Below are 22,714 nucleotides of genomic sequence, written 5' to 3'. Positions count from 1 at the left end.
TGTTATTTAGGCTTTCAGCTGCAGCTGTTATTTTTCAAAGCCATAGGCAGATACAGGGAGGGTGCGGGAAGTAATGGCAACGAAAGCGAAACATCAACCCATACCGAGAAGTATTAAAAATTGACTCATTGAAAACAAAGTGAGTTTGAGGCCGTACTCCTTGAATTGAATCTGCAATGTTGAGATATTAAAGGTGTTATTCTAGGCGTTGACGGATTTAACAGGTGCACATTTTTCTATTCTTATCACAATCGTTTGCACTGCGCGCTCATATGCCGCGAAAGTTGAGGTTTTCAAACCGGTTCGTGCTGAAAGGCTGTTAAAGATCTGTTGAGTTGTGAAATAGATGGTCCTTATCGGCCAGTCGTACCGCAATATTCATGTATTATGACCTGCCACGATAAACTCTTCGGTCCTATGGGACGGACCAATGAGGTGATGGAAGGAGGGATTGCGTTTTTTAGAGATGTTCGCAAGGATCGAGGGTGGGGGTTGGGGGATTGCTTGCGGAGGTTTCTCTGACAAGAATTCCAGATTCCTTCCGTTGGACGGTCGAAGCATTTTTCCATGACTCTGCTTCCACTGCGTTTTGTTTTCGTTTAGTCTGTATATTTTCTTTTCCTCTCTAGGCTACCCAATCCAGGTAATTCGTCCTCAAACAACCCAATCAAGCTTTACCATCACTGTAGACATTTTGACACCTTTTAAAGTGCCCCGCCCCTGACTGACCCTTATTACACTAGAGAATTCTCCAAACCAAGCCGCAATCTCATGGACAAAAAAATTAATTCAGTTCATCCATAATTATGTTCGATCACAAATAATACTTCAAGTCTCTGGTTATCTACCAATTTGATGCAAACTTTTCTCAGATCTTTCTAGAGCGGAGTAGCATTCGCAGCTGTCACCAACTAACTATTCACGTGATCAAATCTGGTTCTCTATCAATTTTTTTCCTTTGCGTACATTGAAACAACGTCATCGTTTAGTGAAGATAAAACGATGCCTTCATAATTTTCTTCGTTCATGAGATCAACAGGAAAATGTTTTCCATAGAGTATCGACGTCAACAATTTTCCCATCTTTGTGGCTTGCACGTGGGAATACCAGGGTTCCCAGGCGAGTTTATTTACACAGGGCTTACCTGAAGTAATTTGATTAGGTCAAAGTATTTAAAGAGTTGATTAGGACAACCATATCGAAGGTGTATATTCAGTCCACCAGCCAGGTAAGCAATCCCACGAAATGCGAAACTGTTACGTTAAATACCTCTATAGAAAACGTGGAACCATCGGGAAAAAACAAGGGTTCTGAGCATTTTTTCCCGGAGATCACAGCCAGTAGCAGTGTAGTATCTTTTTAGGGCATGGGAAGAACTTTAGACTGGACACTCGATTTGATTCGTTGGCGGTCTGCACTGTAACAGTTAATGCAAATACAGGTTTAAAACGAGGAAAACATGCGTTAGATACGAAACAGTGTTTTTTGTAGTCTCCTGGTAAAAAATTTGCTGGTTTCGGCTGGAAACGTTTCTTGTGAGGACCACCCAGTTTTGGCGGGAAAACTACCTCGGTCTTAAGGCGCGCCTCTCTTCACGAAATCTTATCACACTATAGGGGCTCCATACGAAATAGTTGTTTCACTAACACAAGGATAAGTGCATTGTAAATCCCCTCAGACTCATCCATTTTTATTTGCGCTTTTACAAATTTCTCTCCTTTCTATTTCAGTCGGACGATCTGGTCTGCTTAATTAGGTTCTTTACACGTGCTCCAAAAACTGCAGATAACTACCTCCGCGAATCTATGATGGCTTAATAAGTGGCCCTGTACTAATTTGAATTAACTGTGAATTATTCAAGAGTTAAGTAGGTTACTCGACTTGATTTCGGAATCAATCCACGTCAAAATAGCATATCAGACTAGTGATGCCCACGCTTATTTCCTCTTATTTTCTACGATGGGTCTGTATTTAAGAGTAATCATTTATTTAGGATAAAGGTGCAACATTTTATGTTTAGCGGAAGTACAAGTTACGCTGCGTTCATAACCTTGGGAAAAACATCACATTTGAAAGTCACGCTTTCTTTGCATCCGTTTTGGAAGCACTGTCACGCTATTTTAGAGCACATAAGGGAAAAATTATCCCAGATGCGTGACATAGCTGTAATCAAACTTCATTTTCTTTCAACTACTAATTTTTTTATTTAACTACTAATGTCGACTGCGAGTATTACTAAATCTCACATTCTAATACAGTATGCAGGTTTCATATAACAATAGACCATTACGCTCAGCATCTCAAGTGGAGGTTTGGACAGAACACGGCATTCAGGTTTTGAACAGGGTTTTCATCAGAGGAATACCTACTAAGGTAAGCTGATTTTACAGTCACAAATCTGTTGACATTATTCAGTTGTAAAAATAGAAAAATTAATTAAAACTGTCAAAGAACCAAATTGGAATTTTTTTTTTGCCAAAAATCCTTATCAATCCTTTCTCACCAGTAAGGAGGGGGATCAACAGGGTGCATTGATATAAGAGCTGTTTGGATCTCACCTGGCAACACTTCTCAGACCATAGTTGTCCTAATTAACATTTTTCAGTTTTCATCTAATTAACTTACAGATGACTGAGCTTCAGCTTGAAATTCTCTTTGGTGGCATGGGTTTTGAGGTACAGAATGTGAGGATTATTGAAGATCTTAGAAGTGGTACAAACAAAGGGTAAGTAAATCATTACTCGTACCCTTTTAACAGTTTCCAGTGCATTCCCCAAGCTCAAAGTTCCATCTTCTTTCACAGATATGGTTTTGTAACATTTCGCACAGCAGAGGAAGCACAGCAAGTGAAAGACATGGTGAGATCTTAAGTTATCTCCAACCACATGTCACATTTGTAAATAGTTTAACCTGATTGTGGAAAACCTGAACGAAAGCCTAATAATGGCGCTTCCAGTCAAAAGAGACAATAGTTGTTGGGTTAATCTCTTACACCCTTGTATTAACAACCAGATTCTCCCCTGTGATCTCTTTACATTTCCTATGATACTATTAAGGAGAAGTTGATTGAGGATCAAGAGCTTCTTAAGTTGGTGATCATTTCCTTTATTCTCATGACCTTACACTTGATTTAAGAGTGACATTTTTTAAGGAGAAATTAGAAGCCAGTCACCACTCTTTGAAGTTTAAGGGGCAAGAAAAATTTGGGGAAATTATTTTGTAGGGCTTGGTGCGATGGAAAGGAAAAACTCTTCAAGTTGATGTAGCAGTCAAACGAAAGGTAAAGAACATGCATTTTTCACTAGTATTGTCTTGTCATCTGTAATACCTAACTCAAAGTGACCTAGTTAAGATAACTGTCCTGAATCTGCTATAAGTTGTGTATTTAAATGGAAGGGGGAAAAACAGAATTGAATCAGTTGGTTTTATTCATCTAGCCAATGATGTGGGCCCTTCAACAGAGGTTTGCTATGACAGCAGGACAGCAGTCTGCTATGACACAGGGAGCCCAGGCAGTTTATGTAATGGCTGTTCAGCCAGATACAGGGTATTCAGTACCAGTTATCATGGATGGTCTTGTAAGTTAAAACAAGTTCTGTATTTCTTTGTTGCTGTTGTTATTTCTGTTTTTCATTATGGTTATGCTGTCAGCAAGATGGAACTTCCTATATGAGGTTAATTTTCAGATGATACAATATTTCTTTCTTATATTAAACAAATTAAGGAAAACATATTTCAATAGTTTTTGTATTCAAGCCCGAGTGCAAACATGCACCAAACAACTAAAATGAGAGAATTGCTTGTTGGAATGAAATTTCTCAAGAACAGTTACTTTAAATGACAAAATTCCTTACCAAAATTACTTTCCTTTATTTTACTTTTTTTCTTTTTTTCAAGGCATGGCAGTAAGAGTCGAATCAACAGTTGAAGAAACAACATGGAACAAGACATTTGTGATAGATAGTTGTGTTTTTAATGGCTAAATTAAATACATAATGATCTACAAAATTAGTAATAAACATAGGAGGAAACTTCAATCATTTAAAAGTCTTTAATTACTATTTAACTAGTATTTTAATTGCTGAAAATGTTGTGAAGTAATTGACTTCAAATATCAGTAATGTTTAGGAGATGATGTGGACCAGTCACATCTAAAAGAGCCACAATTTGTATCTAATGGATAGTCACTTGTAGCTAATATCTGACCAGTGGATGTATTACTTAGAATATTTAAGAAAGGAAAGTATTGATTTAACTGTTGAAATTAAATGCCTTTTGCCTCAATGCATGGCTGTTGTTCGTCATGAATAAGGGTAAAATTGATTTAGAGAAATGACTGCCAACAGAAATTCTCCTTTGAGTAATGAGAGATCCTTTAAATGGAAGAAAGGTGAGGGTGGAGTGAGGTAATTGATTTACTATGCTACAGTAGTGAAAAATAAGTTAGCCTTTGCTCTTGTAGAGGGTTCAAAGATTGTGAGATAACTGTTAACCACAACATCTTTACATGACCTAAAGTTAGCTTCTGCAAGTCATTTTTTTTTCCTGCTGTAGATTCAGGTTTCGTAGGCTTCTTGAAAACCCTTGAATTTCAGGAGGCCCATTTGAAGGCCTTGAAAGTACTTGAATTTCGTTTTGGGTCCTTGAAAGTCCTTGATTTTTTATTGAACAACATCGAAAAGTATCTTCTTTTGTTTTGCACCATTGGTAAACCCAAAATATAGATGTCAACAGAAACATTTTTCTTGGTTTTGAGGTAAAATTGTCATTACAAAAAGTCCTTGAGTTTCTAAGTAGGGTCCTGGAATGTCCTTGAAAAGTCCTTGAATCTTTGGCCTGAAAAAGTGTACGAACCCTGTAGATTCTAAGGAAAAGTGTTGTTCTATATTTTGCTACACTGAGTTTGGAATATTTTTCGTGAACTTTTTAAGCTAAGAAAAAACTTAAAATACCAATTATCAAGAAAATTTCTCAAAACAAATAACCTACTGGTATCAATAAACATCAACTAAATGTTTTAATCATTACTCAAGAAAAAAAAACTAACAAGATCAAGGAAAATATCTGGAGTAATGGAATAGATCTCTTAGAAGTTCTTTGTCAGTAGCAATCATCGAAGTCACTATAAACAAATTCCCTACAAAAAAAAAATGACATACAAGGGCCTCTAGAGACACCATTGGTACAGATGCAAATACATCCCTTTTTGAAAATGTAATCCAACTTTCATTTCAAGAACTTTCAATTCATTCTATCCCCTCTTGTTTATCTTTGACTGATGCCTGTAATTAAGAGAAAAGGAAATTAAAACCACTGTACCCTGATGAAATTGAAGCTCATATTGACATAACTTGTACTAGCCAAGTTAACATTAAGCTTTAAGCCCTGGTTAGAGCAATCTGTTGGTAGAGATGAAGTATTAATGAAATTTCATTTCCAATCTTGGACATCAAACACAATGTACAGAACTTTGAATCTGAATTCAGACAGTATAATTGAGACAATTTGATAGAACTATCTGAGGAAGACTGAGAACAAGAAAAATAATCTAACCTTGAACCTTTCCTCTAAAAGAGACACTTCACTGATAAGATCTGTGATAGCATTTGTGAATGCTTCTTGAGGACTGTAGTCAGGTGTAGTTTGCACTCGAAGAACAAACTTGTGCTCAAGGGGATGAGGAACTTTATAACCAGCAAATATTACCTGTGGGTCTCGTAGCAGTTGCCTGTTAGTTGAAAATCACAAATATTATTTTAGAAAATCATTTCATGGGTAGCAAAGTTTATGATAGTAAAACCACCTCTCACATTTGAGCTGGAAAATATCCTCAAATTTTTAGAAAGAAATGTGTCATTCCGGTAAACGGGACTAAATTTAAACTTAAAGAGGCTCCCTTGGTTTGCACCCTGAAAATGGAATGTCTTGAATAATGCTGCTCCGTCCTAAGTAGCCTACCAGTACCACTACATGAACGCAAGTTTTTTTATTGGCCTACATGTAGAATAATTAATAACATAATTATCATCGTGGCAAGACAAGAGTCTTAATGTTTAAAGTAGTGTTGAATGTCTCTGTACCATCAGGTCATCTCTAGATAGTACTTGTCAGAAAACAGTTAATCCTAATTTGATCGTGAAGTCCGTTGTTAATTAAACTTACGCGCGGAGAAGGTTTCCTAATGTGTGATCTTCTTTATTTACGACAAAGTGGGCAGCATTTGGAACTTTGGTATCTTTGGTAATAGTTATCCTGAAAAATGAAGATGTTCACGGATCAATCCTTCCTCCCTGTGTACCCTGTCTAAATCTGGAAAAAACAGCTGAATTACGGTACATACACCTACTTTTTATCTCCATCAAGCAATAGAAATGGTTCAAATGATTCTGGAGCATTCATTTTAAGGGAATCAAGCAGTAATTCTGCACCAAAATATTTAACGAATAAAAGAACCGTTTCCTCTGCTAGAGCGTGTTCTCTCTCTTTTAGAACTCTTAGTATATCATGTAATTCCCTCCATTTCTCTCCTGTAGACATACTAGATCCAGGATCCCCTAGGTCAAAACAGTCCCAGAATGCATCACATAGGCTATTCCCGCCAATTTTGAAGAACGCGCTCTCCATATACACATTGCAGAGCTTCTGAGCGCAAATTGTTCCTTTTCCTTCTTCTTCTTCTTCGATTCTTTCTCTTTCTTTCGTTTCTAAATGTTTTTCTTGTTGTTGCAATTGTGTTGAAGTTCGTAAAACTATGAGAAATCCGGGTGAAAGTTCGGAAGGACGTGTTCAAAGTGAAACTTCGAGCGAAGGTACGATTGGTCCTATGATCCTGCCATTGATAATTTCATACCTTACACAAAAACCTCTGGTTTTATTTATTTTGTTTAAAGCATATGCTAAAGGCTCTGAAAGAGACGAATGTGACAGTCCACCATGCAAAAGACTCAAGCAAGGTCAGTAGCTACGAAATAAGAAAAAAGGGTACAAGGTAAACAATTTTTTCAGCTTTCTCGTGAACGTATACGTATGCACATGAAACTTAAGAAAGCTTGTCGCAGAAGGCATCGAGAAAATCCAGCTTGGACGTTGTGCTCATTAAATGTTAGGTTTCCCAACAAAATTAATAAAGGTAAAAAAAAATTGGGATGTAAAACTATCTATAGTTTGAGGCTGTTTTTTTTTTTTTTTTTTTTTTAACCTGGCAAGCTGAGAATTTAGAGCTATCGATGATAGTATTACGTTGTGCCCTGTTTTGGCTCGATCAACTATTTGCAGGATGAAACGCTTATACAGTTCTTTTTTTTTGTGCAAAAGAATAGTTTGCTATTTTCACTGCAGTGTGACTTTGAGATATTAATTTTCTGCTAAAAATAAAATTGTAGAACTTTGAAAGAATGCTTAGGTCCTTAATTGTTGCAGATTGTGATATAATTGGACAATATCCTGCACATCTTGAAATGCGTTTACGGTGTTTAGTTGCAGTAATTCCACCATGAAACTCCCAATTTCAAATATGACATATTTGGCAACAGGGAAGACTAATTTAAGGGGTAACCACCATATATATATATTTTTTCAGGTGTATTGTCCTTTCCAACTGTATCTTCATCTCCGTTGACCTCTATGGGATCCATCAAAACTCCTGTTTCTGTCCAAAGTAATGCTGTGAGCATCAGCAACTGCCAAAACAAACTGTCTGAACCATGTGAGACAAAAACTCAACCTGGTGGAGGTCTTGTTACTGGTGCTCCCTCTCCCCCTGATTTAAAGGAAAGTTTAGGAAAGCCACAGAACACCACAGATTTATCAAAAATCTCCAAAAGTTTGGTTCTTGAAAATACAGATGATAAACCAGTTGTGCAGATAGATGCAAGCTCCATTTCATCACCAGAATCCAATTCCTCTTCCCGTGAAGATGAAGCAATGGTTATAGATCAGTCACCACCAGTTAAGGTAATAAATATCTAATGCATAGAGTAGGCATAAAGAAATGCACATCATCTATTGGGTCACCCTTTCAACTCCACTTCCTCAAACTGACCCTATATACATGTATTAGTGTTCTGTCAAAGGGGTCTCCAGTCAACAAACAAAACAAGGTCTGCTATCTGCCCTAACAAGTTCAAGGAGATCTGTAAAGACTGAAGTAAAGTTCATACTGACCTTGATGGTAAAAGTTATCTGAGATCCTTGTACTACATGCAACCATTTTTTCAAACTTTGTTTTCAGAGATCTTGCCACAACTGTATGTACTAGAAAAGGAGACCATGAAATATTTTGATCTGATTTTTTCAAATAATATTCATTCAAAATTGATAAATTTCTTTGATTTTCTATAGGGAAATAGAAGGCACTTAACCCCAAAGAGTGTTGAAAAGTTGAAGAGGAAGGAGGAACAGGTAAAGTGATCATGATACTTCTTGATTAAAACTTAAATTGCAAAAAGGAGAATGGAGAATTGAATGATGTTTCTTTTTTGAAATTGCATTTTCATTTCAGGAGAAAGAAAGACAAGAGAAGCAAAGATTAAGAGAAGAGAAACTTAAAGAAAAGCAAGAGGCCAAGGCAGCCAAAGAAAAGGAAAGATTAGAAGCCAAAAGAAAGCGTGACCTTGAAAAACAGGAAAAACAGGCTGAAAGGGAGAGAAGAGAGAAAGAGAGAATAGAGAGGAGGGAGAAGGAAGAAAGGGAACGTTTAGAAAAGAAAGGAAAAAGAGAGGAGGAAAGGAGAAAACGAGAGGAGGAAAATAAGTAAGTTTAAAAAGAATACAAACAGAGGGTAGTTAGATATACATACATGCACAGGTGTCATTATTTGAATTGCATGTGTTATATGGGTATTATGCAACCTTCATTAGATAAAAGTCCAGTTTGTGAAAGATGTTCAATTCATCATGTTTGGATTCAACCATGATTAAATTGAGGATGAGAAGATCCCAGTAACAGAGTGATGAGAAGTATTTTACATGCAGTCAATAGGATTATCAACTTCTTTTAAAAATGAAGTATTCTGATTGGAAAGGGCTGTAAATGTTATCGTTTAATTTACTTTTGTTTGGTTGATTTCAGTGCAAAGATAGAAGAAAAGAGGAAGCGAGAAGAAGAGAGGAGAAATCAAGAAGAGGAAAAGGTACAAGTAACAGTAGTAATGCTGTTGATCAAAGCTTGGTAGATTCTAAGTAAAGCATCGGTTGGCTTTTTTTTTTACATGATATATTGTAACTAAATATTTTGTACCAATATTACACTGCAGGATTCGTTAGCAATAGTACTATTTTCTGTGTTGTTTACTGTCTTTCTTTGGCAAGGTTTGTCTTATTATTCACTGTTCTAATTGTTTCTCTTTATGTTAGACAAGGAAAAGACTGAAGAGAGAAGAAACCTTTGTAGGCTATTTCACCAAGACATCTGCACCCAAGGTACCAAATTGAAATATTTTTATCAAACACAGATCTTCTGAATCAATGTACAACTGCTGGCTTATCTAAGTTTGTCAAATGGGAGGATATCACACCAACTGTTTTAAGCAACAAAAATTTGGGAAAAAATTGAACTTCAAAACATCTTTGTCAGCCCTAGGACCTATAAATTTAAGAAGGTGGCTCACTTTCTCTGTTTGGTTTAAGATTGGCTGCTACTGAAAAATCTGTCAGATTGTGGGAATGTCCTAACATTGAAGATCGTCTCTATGCTACTAGTATTCTTTGTTTTTGCTGCATAGCATATTAACCCAAGCATTGCCAATTCCCTGGTAATTACATTGAACTAATGAAAGTTTTTTGTCTACTTTCAGGCTTCATCAGACAGTGGTAGTAGATTCAAACCATTTCAGCTAAAAATAGGAATGAGTATTGCTCCAGCAACACGTAAACAATTGTCACTTGAAACAAAAGAGGTCTTAGATATGGAACTGAAACTTCAGGTATGTATCTTGAGCTAATAACAAAATGTCAATAAACAACCAGGCATGCTGAGTAAAGCAATCAAACAGTCTTTAGAACATGTGTTCTACTTTGTCACAGCTCTGAGTAACTAAAAATTGGTGAATCTCCTAGAATGCCATAAGGATCATTCACTGATCCATATTCCAATAAACTGTACATAACAGCTACCTCATGTCTATAAAATAGTGTGGTAGTTTGAATTTGCAAAATCATTCTGCAATTGTGTAAGTTCTTGAAATGGACTCTGAATTATACTGAAAAATTCAAAACAACCAAGTTCTCAAATATCTATGAAGTTCTGGAGTCTGATTAACTTGCCTCTTAATGTGTCTGTACATTACATATATTTTTTAAAAAACTTGCGTTTTATCTTGCAGGAAGACCACAGGTCCTATCTGAGAGATCTAGAGGCTAGAAAACCGATTCTTAAATACAGGAAGAGAAAACTGTCTACCATTGAAGAACAGAATGAATGTGATGCTGATGAAAAAACATCTGAGGGACCTGTAGCAATTGATGAAAACAGCAACTCAAGTGTTGAAATTGTTGAGAAAAAGAAGGACATTTCTTCCTTTATTGGTCTAAAATGCAAACTATTCCAGTTCCATACTGACTACAGGCCAGCATACTTTGGTACATATAGAAAGAAAAGCTACCACATCTCTCCAAGGAACCCATTCAAAAAGGACTTGGTAAAGTCCAAATTATTAAATGATTACCAATTCAGTATTAAAATTTGTATAATGTCACAAGGATGCTCCATTTATCCAGAATTCTAACTACAGATATTGTTGGTGTCAGCCAATTAATTTTTCTCCTATCATTTTGTGTACAAGATTGGCATGTTAGCTTAACCTTCTGTTGCACTTGTATGTCAAAACGTACGATTTAGTAAAATTGTGGATGGATAATCAACAATGAGTTTTAGATCCGAGTTTACCGCGAACCTCTAACTGCTAGAGGTCACGTGACAAGTCTTTCGCATCACGTTTGAGGTTCACGACGGGCGTTTTCAACGTGGAGAGGTGTTTTCACGTAGGTCATTTACCTGAAAGCTTTAAGCATATAATTCTTGTTTTATCCCATGTAATGATACAAAAATTTTGTGGAGCAAGTCTTTATCCATTAACAGAGGCATAAAATCGGGCGAAATGCTACATTTGATAAATCCTATTGGATCTTGAAAACAAGTGCTATTCTTGGCTGCTGATTCAAAATGGCGGCCGTACCCAGAATCCACTTCTTTAATTCACCGCCAATCTAAATCGAATTATGTTTGAACGTCGATCCGCAAACAGGTAACCGCAAACCGCGGTGAGAGGTTCACGGTAAACTCGGATCTAAAACTCTCTTATCCTCAATATTCTTCAGGACCTGTTAGATTATGAGGTTGACAGTGATGACGAATGGGAAGAGGAGGAACCAGGGGAGAGTCTCTCCCACAGTGAGGTAATGATTGTTCTTCAAGGAGACAACAACTGCAGTCTTAGAAGTCCATGAAAATAAATTATTACTGATGGAAAACTCCAACATAATAAGGTACCACTATATTCTTGGCTTATCCGTGCTGTGGTAAGGCACCATCTTTGCATCCTGTTGACCCAGGGCTATATCTACTGGCACTTTGATCAACTTAGCCAGAGTTTTCATGCTCTTTATGCTGAAACTAGTTAGGGTTACAGATCAATTACCTAACCTTCTGATGTGGCATCCTTTCTTACCATGATCAGTGAAGTGAATTTTAATTTTCAGGGAGAGGAAGAAGGTGATGGTGATGATGACAATGGAGATGATGATGGATTCTTTGTTCCTCACGGTTACTTATCAGATGATGAAGGAGTCGAGGATGGAGATGATGATGAATGTGATGAGAATGAAGAGAATAAGGTAGTAGACTTATTGCTGGCAGTTTTAATTACATATTTCTACACAACAAAAATAAAGAGGTATTTTACTGTATTGCTATTACATTTTTTTCCACATAGGGAGAGAATCCTGAAAATAGAAGAGATCAACAGCTTGCAAAGGCTAAAGCTTGGGAAGCTGCAATGAAAAGAAAGTGCAAGCCCATGAAACCTATATCACTGGGATGCCTGTGGCTTGAGGAGGCTGAAGTGAATGTGATGCTCAAGCAGTTTGCTGCATGCTTACTTGTTGAAGGATCCATAAGCATTGAAAGCCTGTCTACAAACAGCAGGAGTGCTGAGTTCTCTGTGGACACACCAAGTAATGGAAACACCAGTGGAGCTCTCTATGTACCAGAGGAAGGTAACACTCAATAGTTTGCTAATGCATAAGAATAAATGAAGAAGAAACATAAGCTATTTTATAAACTCACAATCTGTGACTGGGCAAGAAACTGCCTAAGTGTTGTTGCTCTCATCTTAGTAATTATTCTCTCTCCTATTTCCAGCAATGCCTGATCTAATTAAGTTAGTTCATGGCAATACAGCAGGTCTCAGCAAGTTAATGATCAAGTTCAGAAAGCATTGGACTTCAAAATGTCAGGGTAGAAATGTCACAGATGAAGAAGTTGATGAAAAAAGTCCAATTTCCAAACGACAACTTGAGAAGAAAATTCAGAATATTGCTTCTAAGGAAAGAAGAAATGATCGGCCTCGCTGGTATGTCCACAGTCACATTCTGGAAGCCTATGGCTTAGGTAATTTGGTGGTTGATGGATGTATGAGCTCAGATGCATCTTCAGATGCCCCTAAGTCTTCTGTGGCTTTGCAGGCAAATACTCCCAGTATCACTCAATTTGCCAGGCCTGTTTCACCAACTTCTGCAATGGGTGGAAGTCCTGAAATGCAAAATAACACTCCTAAGATCCAACCAGCAAGTTTATTGTGTACTTCAAATTCAAATTCACCCATGGAGATTGACAACAAGGGCTTAACAGGTTGTGATGGCATTTCAGGTTCTAATAGAGGAAATTTACACTCGGAAGTAGATAGTGAATCCCAAGGCAAGAGTACCACACCAATTTGGAATGACACTGAATTAAGTAAGATTACTCTAACAATGGCTGGCTCAAAAACCAACCAAAATACAATAAATAATTCTACTGGAAATGTTATTGAAACTGTGTATTGACTGATGCTACACTGGTGTTATCTTTCATCTATTTTGTACATAGTACTAGGTAAATTTGTAGCTGATTTATAGAGAAAACACAACAGAACAGGTTTTGTTCACAGTTGAGTTATGAGGCATTTTCTGATTTGATGAAATAAAGATTAAATACAGTGTTACTTCTTGCAGTCCTGAGATAGAGGTACTGTTGAGTTTTCATAGTTAGGTGCCAATCAATTTGAAGCTTGAACATCCCCCCCCTCCCCACCTGAGCATTTGAACCTATGAGGTAGGGCATTTGAACCAAGTGTCAAGTCTTTCCAGTGTAAAACACTTGTTTAAAATGGTGAAATTTGAAAGGAAAGGAGTCTGCTTTTGTGAGCAAATGGCTAAATAAGACAGTTTTCACATCAAATGATAATGTATTGTCTACAATCCAAAAAATGTGCCTGTCACACCAAAATCTAACATGACTGCTAAATTCCACATCACTTGTTGATCACAAAGAATCATTCAATATTTTGTGGGGGATTTGAACAAAATTTTGGCCCAGTGGGACAGGAATTTGAACAAGCATATCAAGAGTTCAATTGCCCGTGGGGGAATGTTCAAGCTTGAATTGATTGACCAATTATCAACTGTTTGACAACTGATGTAAAACATGCAGTGTACAAGGATTTCAGTTTACACATGCAGTCTCTGTCCAATAAATTATGAGAATGTTAAGGTCACCGGCACAGCATGACCGAACCAACAGTTGAATGCAAAATGTTACCTTGAAATGAAAAAGGTATTAAAACTACCTTGGCATAAAAGAAATGTTTTTTTTTTTTTTTCATGATTACACAAATTTTGGTATTGATAAATGGTTGGGTCTACAAAAATGTTTACCTCATTTGATTAACATTGTATAGATAAGGTCTTGCAACATGAACATCATTCTCCTAGCAAGTTTCTCTAATAAGCAAATACAAATTTCTTCATACTTACGAGTCTTGGGCTTTATTTCTATTTTGGCAAAAATAACCACCACAAATAATTTCCATAATTGAGCCTTTTCTTGGTGCATATTTCACCCAGGCACACAAAACTGGGATCATCATCCAACCTTCACAACGTGTAGGAAAATGTTTTGAATACTGTCCTTTTTATCAGTAAGTTATAAGTGCTATAACAAAATTAAACTAGAAACACCTACATTTGATTACTTATTGTTAATTGTGTAATGGAGTAATTCAACCTTTGAGACATCTTTGTAAAATCCAATTATATGTATGAGATAGCTATCAGTAACTTAAAAAATCTTTCAAAGTACAGAAAAAAATACAATAATGGTCTACACAGTTTTCTTGCTGTTGAAATTTTAGATAATAACTTTCTTAAATTATCCATTTGCTAAGCATTTGAAAACAAGCAGGAAAACTGGGTTAAGTTTATCAAATTGAGGTTCCCCTGTAAATAGGCTGGGAATTGTAATGAAAGGGCTCCAAAATTTCCTCATAGTTTTACTTGTTTTGTTCAGCTTTTCCAATATATATATATATGTTTTATTAAGTTCCTACTATTATTTTTCTTTAGTTTTGTGATGGAACTTTGCAGGAAAAATTGTCTGTAAAGATGAGGAGAATTTTATTTTCAATACTCTCCACAAAAACCTTCCCAATGTTCCTTTCCTTTCCTTTGTGTACTGGACCCAGTTTCCTGGCTCATGTCCAAATGTTCAATAGACAAAGGTTTTACTGCAACAATCTCAAACAACATGCAGATGTGCACAAAAGTTCCCAGTAATGTCTACATCTAAGGGTCACATTGAAAGTAACAAGATATTAAAATGCAAGGGAAAAAACCATAGTTCTGTTTCCAAGAATGTTTGGGAGCTTAAAATTGGTAAAATGATGTGAAGTCTGTAGAAATATGTTGCTTGACAGAAGCTCTAACAAACCAGAAATTCCAATATTTGATAACCTACTCACTTTTTTATTTACACTCATTACAAACAAAAGCAGTAACCATGATCTGTAAATAAACTTTATATTGAAAAAGCATAAGTATTGTTTTAACAGACAGACAGTGCAAATATTCACAGCATCCCATTTTGTTTCTATTGTGTTATGTACTCAATAACTTAAAACTAGATTGTACCAAAAACATTTCAAAAGCTTTTTAAGGATTTCCCTGCACAAATCAGTTTTATTGATAAGTGTACTTGATCACTATTTCATGACCCTCTTGTTTGGGTATTGCTTAGACTCAAGCGGCAGACTGGACAAGAATCATGCTGAAAAAAAGACAAAACTTCACTTTCAGTATAAAGATAACCCAACTACATGTAGTATCTAAGAAGTAAAGGTTAGAATCCTGTTGAAGCCTAAATTTTTTCATGCTCTTTTGTTTTTGCACTTTTTCCAAAATAGTTTTTTTTTTTTTTCTTTTTTCATAACAAGACCTAGTGCTCTACCATTTGCAAAAAGATAAGTTTAATTTGCATGTTAAAGAAGACTTACAATCATAGGAAAGGATGAGCCACAGGACTCCCTTTGAAAAAGAAGCTACAGATAATTCCAATATGGGCTACTCAAGTTTACCTGTAAGAATCATGTCTTTATTTGTTGTCATCCAAAGGCCAAATATTTAATTTTTTTTTTATTTATCTGTGATCACCTTCCTTTACAGGTACAGTGAACCATTAAAATTTGGTTGTTTTTCTCCTGGAGTGAATGTCTATAGGTAATTGTTGACTCTAAATTTTAGCCATGCACAAAGCCTTTTGTCAAACAACAGTGCAACACAAGTTACTGCCTCATGCTTAAGTTAAGCTGATGTTGAAAGATCCAGATTTCCAAGAACAAATAACCTTTCACATGTATCATTATATTACATATCTACTAAAATATAAACTTACCATTTTTAACCAAGGTTTTATACACTCAAAATGGAAGATATGACTACAGGGTAATCTCCTTACATCCTCATCTCTTGAAAATTGTTCTTTGCAAACTGCACAAAATTTATCAGATTCTGGACAACAAGAAAGAAAGAAAGAAAGAAAGAAAAGGTAAAAAAATTGTTAGGTACAAGAACAACAATCGAGGAAAGTGATCCTTTGGTACTGTAAAATTTTCTGTGAAATCAAAGAGAAGGGGTACTTGGATGGAAACACAAATCTAGAACCTAGTGAATGGCAAAATGTATTCCTGCTTTACATACAAGAATGGAATAAAATTGTCCACTGACTGTTATTTTCTCTTACCAGCTGATTCTTCTGTGACTTCTACCTTTTGAAGATCCTCTATTTTTTTGGAATCTGCAGGGGGAGGTCCTGCTCCATCCATCTGGTTTAGAAGCTGTTGAATAGATATTACAATTACTGTGCCACATTGATGGGCCATTATGGGGCAGGAATCGGTTTCTTTGTATTTGCAGTTTTTGAGATCAGTTTTTTATGTCATTGCAATCAAAATCTAGAGTTTTGTTCTGGTATCTACTGCTATTCTTGGATTTTACCCTTTGTTGACAGCTGGTTTTCAGTTTCATGAATGAAAAAAAGCTCTTTTTCAGTTTTTTCTTTTGACATGTCAGTTGCATCATTTGTTCAGTTGGGATCATTCACTAGCCAGTTTTTTTTTTTAGTTTTCAGAAATTTTCATTTAATTTTTTTTCTAGAAACAATGCTTCCCTCCACCACTCTTTTGACTAGTTATTTAGGGTCAAACTGGTGACAAAGTATTAACATCTAAATGAGCCTTTTCATGTCACAGTTATCTTACCTGTGTTATTATTGAATCCAATCCCTCTGCACCCCAGGCATAATCAGCTGGGTTCCCATGGAGACGCAACAAGTTACTATCAGATAATTAAAGAAAAGGAAAGTCAGCTTATAAGCTGGGAGATCCATTATACTCGAGGTTATTGCACTTTCAGGAGCATGCAGTACAAGGGGTATTACTTTTTCTCCCATTCAGGGAGAAAAGTCCACTGTAGGGTTCCTCATTTTCATTTAAAGTGCACCTACACCCAAAAAATTTTTTTCGCTTAACGAAGTAAGCTTTTTTTTTTGAGTATTTCTGTGCAAATCTATGCCCAGTCAAAATACGGAAAATCGGCCGCCATCTTGCCCCACGACCGAGTTTAAAGAGGAATGGCTCTAGTGGGTAATGTGACGTCAAATCGAGAACACGAAAGTCTGCATTTCACACATTTTCCCTTGTTTGGGAAGGTTGTAGTCGATAATTGTCCGAAAATATGCCAACTAAGTGTGTTGTAGAAGGATGTAGCAATGTGCGAAATTTGGAAGAGGGTATCGTGCTTCATACATTCTTCATACAACACACCTAATCGGCATATTTCGGACAATATCGACGACAATCTTCCCAAACAAGTGAAAATGTGTGAGATGCAGACTTTTGTGTTCTCGATTTGACGTCACATTACCCGCTAGAGCCATTCTTCTTTAAACTCGGTCGTGGGGCAAGATGGTGGCCGATTTTCCGTATTTGACTGGCCATAGAAAATTAAAGATTTGAGCAAATTAAAAAATTTTTGCACAGAAATACTCCAAAAAATAAGCTTATTTCATGAAGCGCAAAAAAAATTTTGGGTTTAGGTGCACTTTAAACTCCAAGGCAGAAAGTGGCATTGTGAAAGAGAGTGTCTTTGCCACACGACAGAGACATCTCTGGGGGTTAATATAACCACTCGGCAACTGTGTTGTGCACCAAAGAAACAAACATACCTGGAGAAAGTGCAGTCATGGTGTCTTAAGGAATTACTGTCTAACATAAGTGTCCAATGTGTATGTCACTGATGTGACATGATAGACATGCTGGCAGACAGGTAATATCATTGATTCAGATTTGTCAAGATGGCCAAGCTTTTGTGTTTCACTGAAAACAATACTCATTGCTCTCAGGGTAAATCTCTCCATCTATTAACCCTTTAACCTCTAAGAGTGATATGCATCTAAATTCTCCCAACAGTATTACCCCCCTTGTAAGTACAATACCATAGGAAATGTATAGAGAACAGTATTGAGAACTTGGAAATTGATATCAGGGCTTAAAGGGTTAACAAACAAACAGCCAGGAGTACACAATAAGTGCTGGTAACAATTCAAAATAGCATCCCTCTAAAGAAGTGACAATGAAATGATAAACTGAAAATAAATTGATAAATTGTGCTAACTAAACCAGGGGCTGTGGTCTAGCAGCGCTTGGTGGCCCCTGGCACCTTACTTTTGCTCTTGGGTGACCAAAGAATCTTAGTTTTTTCATAACAACATATTCTGGGCACCCTGGATTTCACAGTTTCAGAGCACTTGTCTCCCTTCAATTTTTCTTAGAGCACAGCCTTGCTAAACTTTCACATTGAACTGAAGATTAAACATACATGAATTACATATTGCCATCTGTAGTATACTAGGACAGCGGTTGTTTATGTAAAAGTATACATCCGGGAAAGTGTGAGCGCGGGAAGATTATTAAAAGAAACGTGTACTGTGTGTACTGTTGTTGTTCGCCTTCGTGGCTGCCTTTTGTGGCATACTTCTTCATTTTTAGACACTACACCATCTAATAATATTGAGATGGTTACAATATAATGAAACTTACAATGGAAATCCCATATTTCCTGATGTTCCTGCTCCATCTTCACTTGTGCTACTGCCTTGAATAAATATAACAACAGCAATAAACCAAAGAGACACTATGGTGAACTAATGGATATACTGTGCAGAATCTAATGATTCCAAGAAACAGATGGAGCCATCATTTTCTCAAGATATTTAACAACTGGTCTGCCATCTTTAACATGCTGCATGCTCTCCCCCAAATAAAAAACACGGTAAACAAAATACCTGGTGATCCCAAGCCACCAAAGAGATTTTGAAGAATTCTGTACAACAAAAGAAAATTACACGATGTTATGTGAAGCAATATACAGCCACACCACAAATGTACTTGTATATGAAATTTTACCAAAGTCAGCCATTTCAAGTCTAAATATTTAAATTCTTAACCCTCCTGAGAGGCAATGCTCTGGCATATAGTGCTCCTTAAGGTATTGTCAATCATGGTAAACAACTTACACATCAATAGCTGCAGCAGTTGTGGCATTGGCAGCATCTCCTCTTTCTCCTGGCCTCTGATTGGTACGAATACTTATTCTAGTTCTGGGTCTACGTGACCGTCTTCTACCCTCATCTACAAAGTTCAAATTTCCAGCTTCAGAGAACATTAGGAAGTTAATCATAAATAAATATTATCACTACCACATTCTTCCTAGATTCATTGAAGTAGAATTCTCAGAAGAGAAGAAATTTTATAACCACATTATATGTTGTGATAATTCTTTTTTAGTTTGCAACTTTTGTAACCAGCTGTGTTTATACTCATTTAACTTTGCTTTGTATTCAATACAAAATCCAAATTTAATACTTTTTTTTTTTTTAAACAAAATGTCACTTCTTACCAGGCATTGGTCCAAAAAAATTTCTATGAAACAACTGAAAAAGAATTATAATGAAATAATGTTTAGACAATAATTATAACAAAAAAAGAGCATTGAGATATGTTAGGGAAATGCAATTATCTTCTCTGGGGCTGGCCTGTCTGGAATGACAATGATAATAATAAAACCCAGTCAAACTTGATTTGAAACATGGGTTGTAGCAAAAGACAGACAGAGGAATGCTTTGGACCTGCAAACTACAATAAATACCGGTTATCCTGAATTGAAAAACCAAATCTAGTGACTAATTGCAAAAGTTATCAATCAAATTAATGCATATCAACTGTAAATGGCATTAAGATTGTTTAAATGATTTGCTGAAAACAACTTGGTCAATGAACAAGAACAATAACACTGGTTACCCATGAATCAACAAAAACATTCATTTTATTATCACAGAGGTTTGCCAGATTTCAACATGTAATGATCAGCAGTATTTATTACAGTGTAATAGACATGGGTGGAAAGGACTGGTAGTGTGTAGAATCAGCCATGTTGTAACACTTTTTGTGATTTCCCTTAGTTAACTAGGTTGATCCAGCTCCATCATAGTCTTGAGTGATGATTATTACACAGTGAAGGCAAAATATGTATATTAAGTCATTTTTAGCGGATGAAGCAAACAGTCATGTACTTCTCACCTCTGCAAACTGGGCAGCAGGGTCTCTTTCAGCTTCTGCTGTACTTTCTTCCTCTTCATTGCTGAAAAGAATTTAGCATGTAATTGGAAAACCACTTGATTAGGCTCTTGAGACTACTATTGGTCAATGTTGAAACTCTGGAATAATAGAGTTTCTTATCTAACAGATCCAAACTTATGAATCACTTCTGTCACATGTAGGAGTTACACAAACAGCCAATCAAAACCAAAATATAATCTCCATAAAAAAGGCTCCACTTGAAGACCAACCACTTACCATAATACCTGTGAACTCTGAGTCTCTTTATACTGACCAACAACTGACCATGGTACCTCTGTGGACTCTAAGTATTAGGCTACTGTTGACTCTTCATTTACAGAGATCAAACTTCATTAAATACATATATATCAATAGATTATCAAAATATATTATTATTCTCTAAATTAATAACTATCATTTCTTTCCTTGAGCGCTAGCTTTATTGAAAAACAGTGTCAAAACGTTGGTAAAATGTATTCAGGATCAATCTAAGGTTATCATGCAATTAGTTCTCATTTCTTAACTTTCCTAACTGTTACAATGTAATTGATGGATTACCCTACAGCAGTATACCTGTCGCATAATTGTTCAATAAATTCTCCCTGGCATTGTGAGCAAGTGAAATCCTGAAAAGAACACAAGAAATAAATTTGAAACATGACTGCTGAGCCAGTCAGCCCATTAGAATGAAGCAATGTCATCTCTAATTGCATAATATTTGTTGCCAACTATGAATTAATAATTGTTACAAGCTCTGACCAGAGTTTACTGATTTTTAACAAATTAGGAAAATAACATCAGCTCCCTTTTCCAACATGTACTGGCATTAAAAAATGCAGCTAACACCAGATCTGTATGCCTGTAAAAAAAATTTACGTTTTTGGATATTTCTTAGAATCTTTGCTTTGGTCATCTCTAGAAATCTTAAAAGCCTTTTGTTAAGAAGTAGTGCTACTATCTTCTGAAAATCTTACACCTTTGCTTAAAAAAACCTGCCATCTAAAGAAAAATTGCAGTATCTAAGCAAAATGGAGGTAAATGAAGAGTACCAGGGGCGGAATGCTTGGAAGAAGTGTAAAATAATAGTGACAGACATGCAAATTTGAACATAACCATCCAGAACTTTGACAAAAATTTCAGTATGTAATCGATGCATAAATACCGAACCGAACTCCGGTCAAGTACAACTAAATTACGTACTTGCTATCAAGAAACTTTTACTTTATAATTCACACAACACCCTAGAAACGAAACGTGCTTAAAATTGACGGTGTATGATTAAATTGATTTGTAAAAAGTTTCCTTGACAGCTGATGGATAGTTTACCTAACTTGATAACCGACTTTCTCTTTGCTTTGGCTCTGAATAAAAACTTATGGGAAATCAGATAAAACAATCGCAACATCTTTACCTGTTGCGATTATATATGGTTTTCGTCGGCATGGCGGAAGCTATTCAGTTTCCAAAGACTCAATTTTTTTCCTCTACGAGAATGGTTACCGACCAAACTATGGCTTAATATTAACACCTTCTTATCAAAGCAGCATTAGCTGACACTTATAATCATAACAAAGAAAACTTGGGTCGCTTGGACTGATCACTCATCCGATAAAGTGAAAATGGTAGAATTACGGATCCACACCGAGAAATATGGATTCGCTATGTGAGGCTTTTCACGAAATCGCAGTGCTGATTTCAATGAAAAATATACACCGCAAAAATCTATATAAACCAATACTTACTGGTAAATTCAGAGAAACTTCTCGATTGCACTCATGGCAATAGAATCGTTCATTTGCTCTTTCGACAGTAGCTTCGGCCATCTTGAGAATTTCACAAGCATCGACATTTCTCCACTACCATTTTTGGAAAAGATGACGTCATCAAATAGGACTCAACAGTTAGTCATATATCAACTATCACATATAAATCTAAGGGGAAAATAAAGAGCCTGTTTGTAGGGACCAACGTATAGTCTTTGTATTTTCCTAACTTACCATATTTCCACTCTACTTTTATGTATCGAGCACTGTACTACGGAAAAATCGAAACACAGACTTCCTACATCTAATTCAGGGCTCGAAATTAACGGTAACCGGTTAACCAATGGTTAGTAATTTTCAACGTTTGGTTACTAAAAATGTGTCTAACTAACCCGACATGGTTAGTAATTAATTTTCTAACATATTCTGTACAAAGAACACGTAGACCCGACTCTCAGAAGAACACTTAGAATACTCAAGTTGTTAAATCAACTTAAACTCTTTTTAGAGAATGTGCTGTAGATGTACTGTTCTTGACTAGTCATGGTAAACGAGAGGGAAATAAACTAAGTGCATAATTGTCAACGTTTTTAAGGTCACCATGCAATTTCAGCCACTCTTTAATTTGTCCTAGTCGTTATTATGAAAATGTTGAATATTTGAGATATCGTAACTTGTGAGCTTGGATACTAAACTTTATAATTTGGTTAGTAAAAAAGATGTCTACTAACCCGAAGGGTTAGTGCTC

The 22,714-nt window shown here is 36.2% G+C and overlaps 4 protein-coding genes across 4 annotated transcripts; 2 read left to right on the top strand and 2 right to left on the bottom strand.

Moving 5' to 3' along the window:
• The first annotated feature begins 1,573 nt into the window (after window positions 1-1,573).
• On the top strand, window positions 1,574-4,284 carry LOC111342296 (protein boule-like). The gene is made up of 6 exons (XM_022949397.2): window positions 1,574-2,373; window positions 2,628-2,725; window positions 2,804-2,858; window positions 3,224-3,280; window positions 3,438-3,578; window positions 3,898-4,284. Exons 1-6 carry the CDS (start codon window positions 2,260-2,262, stop codon window positions 3,907-3,909), a joined length of 477 nt encoding a protein of 158 aa, XP_022805132.1. The 5' UTR covers window positions 1,574-2,259; the 3' UTR covers window positions 3,910-4,284.
• Window positions 4,285-4,992: 708 nt separating this feature from the next.
• LOC111342203 (DNA-directed RNA polymerase II subunit RPB11-a) lies at window positions 4,993-6,506 on the bottom strand. Its single transcript, XM_022949285.2, has 4 exons — window positions 6,347-6,506; window positions 6,163-6,252; window positions 5,554-5,728; window positions 4,993-5,282 (listed from the first exon to the last, which is right to left on the bottom strand). Exons 1-4 carry the CDS (start codon window positions 6,397-6,399, stop codon window positions 5,247-5,249), a joined length of 354 nt encoding a protein of 117 aa, XP_022805020.2. The 5' UTR covers window positions 6,400-6,506; the 3' UTR covers window positions 4,993-5,246.
• Window positions 6,507-6,608: 102 nt separating this feature from the next.
• On the top strand, window positions 6,609-14,363 carry LOC111328988 (uncharacterized). Its single transcript, XM_088757360.1, has 13 exons — window positions 6,609-6,809; window positions 6,891-6,953; window positions 7,580-7,953; window positions 8,341-8,400; window positions 8,501-8,751; window positions 9,070-9,130; window positions 9,354-9,419; window positions 9,794-9,922; window positions 10,322-10,636; window positions 11,316-11,393; window positions 11,697-11,831; window positions 11,930-12,212; window positions 12,358-14,363. The coding sequence occupies exons 1-13, from the start codon at window positions 6,752-6,754 to the stop codon at window positions 13,038-13,040; spliced, it is 2,556 nt and encodes an 851-aa protein (XP_088613486.1). The 5' UTR covers window positions 6,609-6,751; the 3' UTR covers window positions 13,041-14,363.
• On the bottom strand, window positions 12,775-22,094 carry LOC111329064 (E3 ubiquitin-protein ligase RNF126-B). The gene is made up of 11 exons (XM_022933699.2): window positions 21,946-22,094; window positions 20,777-20,829; window positions 20,165-20,225; window positions 19,485-19,518; window positions 19,102-19,216; window positions 18,871-18,908; window positions 18,626-18,680; window positions 16,787-16,862; window positions 16,270-16,363; window positions 15,922-16,037; window positions 12,775-15,297 (listed from the first exon to the last, which is right to left on the bottom strand). Exons 1-11 carry the CDS (start codon window positions 22,024-22,026, stop codon window positions 15,238-15,240), a joined length of 783 nt encoding a protein of 260 aa, XP_022789434.2. The 5' UTR covers window positions 22,027-22,094; the 3' UTR covers window positions 12,775-15,237.
• Between the last annotated feature and the right edge of the window lie 620 nt (window positions 22,095-22,714).

This window comes from Stylophora pistillata, chromosome 4, assembly GCF_964205215.1.
Source record: "Stylophora pistillata chromosome 4, jaStyPist1.2, whole genome shotgun sequence".
NCBI lineage: Eukaryota > Metazoa > Cnidaria > Anthozoa > Scleractinia > Pocilloporidae > Stylophora > Stylophora pistillata.
This window is presented reverse-complemented; position numbering and strand designations above follow the sequence as displayed.

Bases quoted from the DNA above. Each gene is read 5' to 3' on its own strand.
- LOC111328988 (XM_088757360.1), top strand. From the start codon at position 6,752: ATGAGAAATCCGGGTGAAAGTTCGGAAGGACGTGTTCAAAGTGAAACT. The intron at 6,810-6,890 runs GTACGATTGGTC...TTTTGTTTAAAG, and splicing joins AAGTGAAACTTCGAGCGAAG to CATATGCTAAAGGCTCTGAA. The intron at 9,923-10,321 runs GTATGTATCTTG...TTTATCTTGCAG, and splicing joins ATATGGAACTGAAACTTCAG to GAAGACCACAGGTCCTATCT.
- LOC111342296 (XM_022949397.2), top strand. From the start codon at position 2,260: ATGCAGGTTTCATATAACAATAGACCATTACGCTCAGCATCTCAAGTG. The intron at 2,726-2,803 runs GTAAGTAAATCA...CTTCTTTCACAG, and splicing joins AGAAGTGGTACAAACAAAGG to ATATGGTTTTGTAACATTTC. The intron at 2,859-3,223 runs GTGAGATCTTAA...ATTATTTTGTAG, and splicing joins CACAGCAAGTGAAAGACATG to GGCTTGGTGCGATGGAAAGG.
- LOC111342203 (XM_022949285.2), bottom strand. From the start codon at position 6,399: ATGAATGCTCCAGAATCATTTGAACCATTTCTATTGCTTGATGGAGAT. The intron at 6,253-6,346 runs GTAGGTGTATGT...TTCATTTTTCAG, and splicing joins TTGCTTGATGGAGATAAAAA to GATAACTATTACCAAAGATA. The intron at 5,729-6,162 runs GTAAGTTTAATT...TTCAACTAACAG, and splicing joins TTAGGAAACCTTCTCCGCGC to GCAACTGCTACGAGACCCAC.
- LOC111329064 (XM_022933699.2), bottom strand. From the start codon at position 22,026: ATGGCCGAAGCTACTGTCGAAAGAGCAAATGAACGATTCTATTGCCAT. The intron at 18,909-19,101 runs GTAAGTTGTTTA...TTTGTTGTACAG, and splicing joins ACTGCTGCAGCTATTGATGT to AATTCTTCAAAATCTCTTTG. The intron at 18,681-18,870 runs GTATTTTGTTTA...TATTTATTCAAG, and splicing joins TGGTGGCTTGGGATCACCAG to GCAGTAGCACAAGTGAAGAT.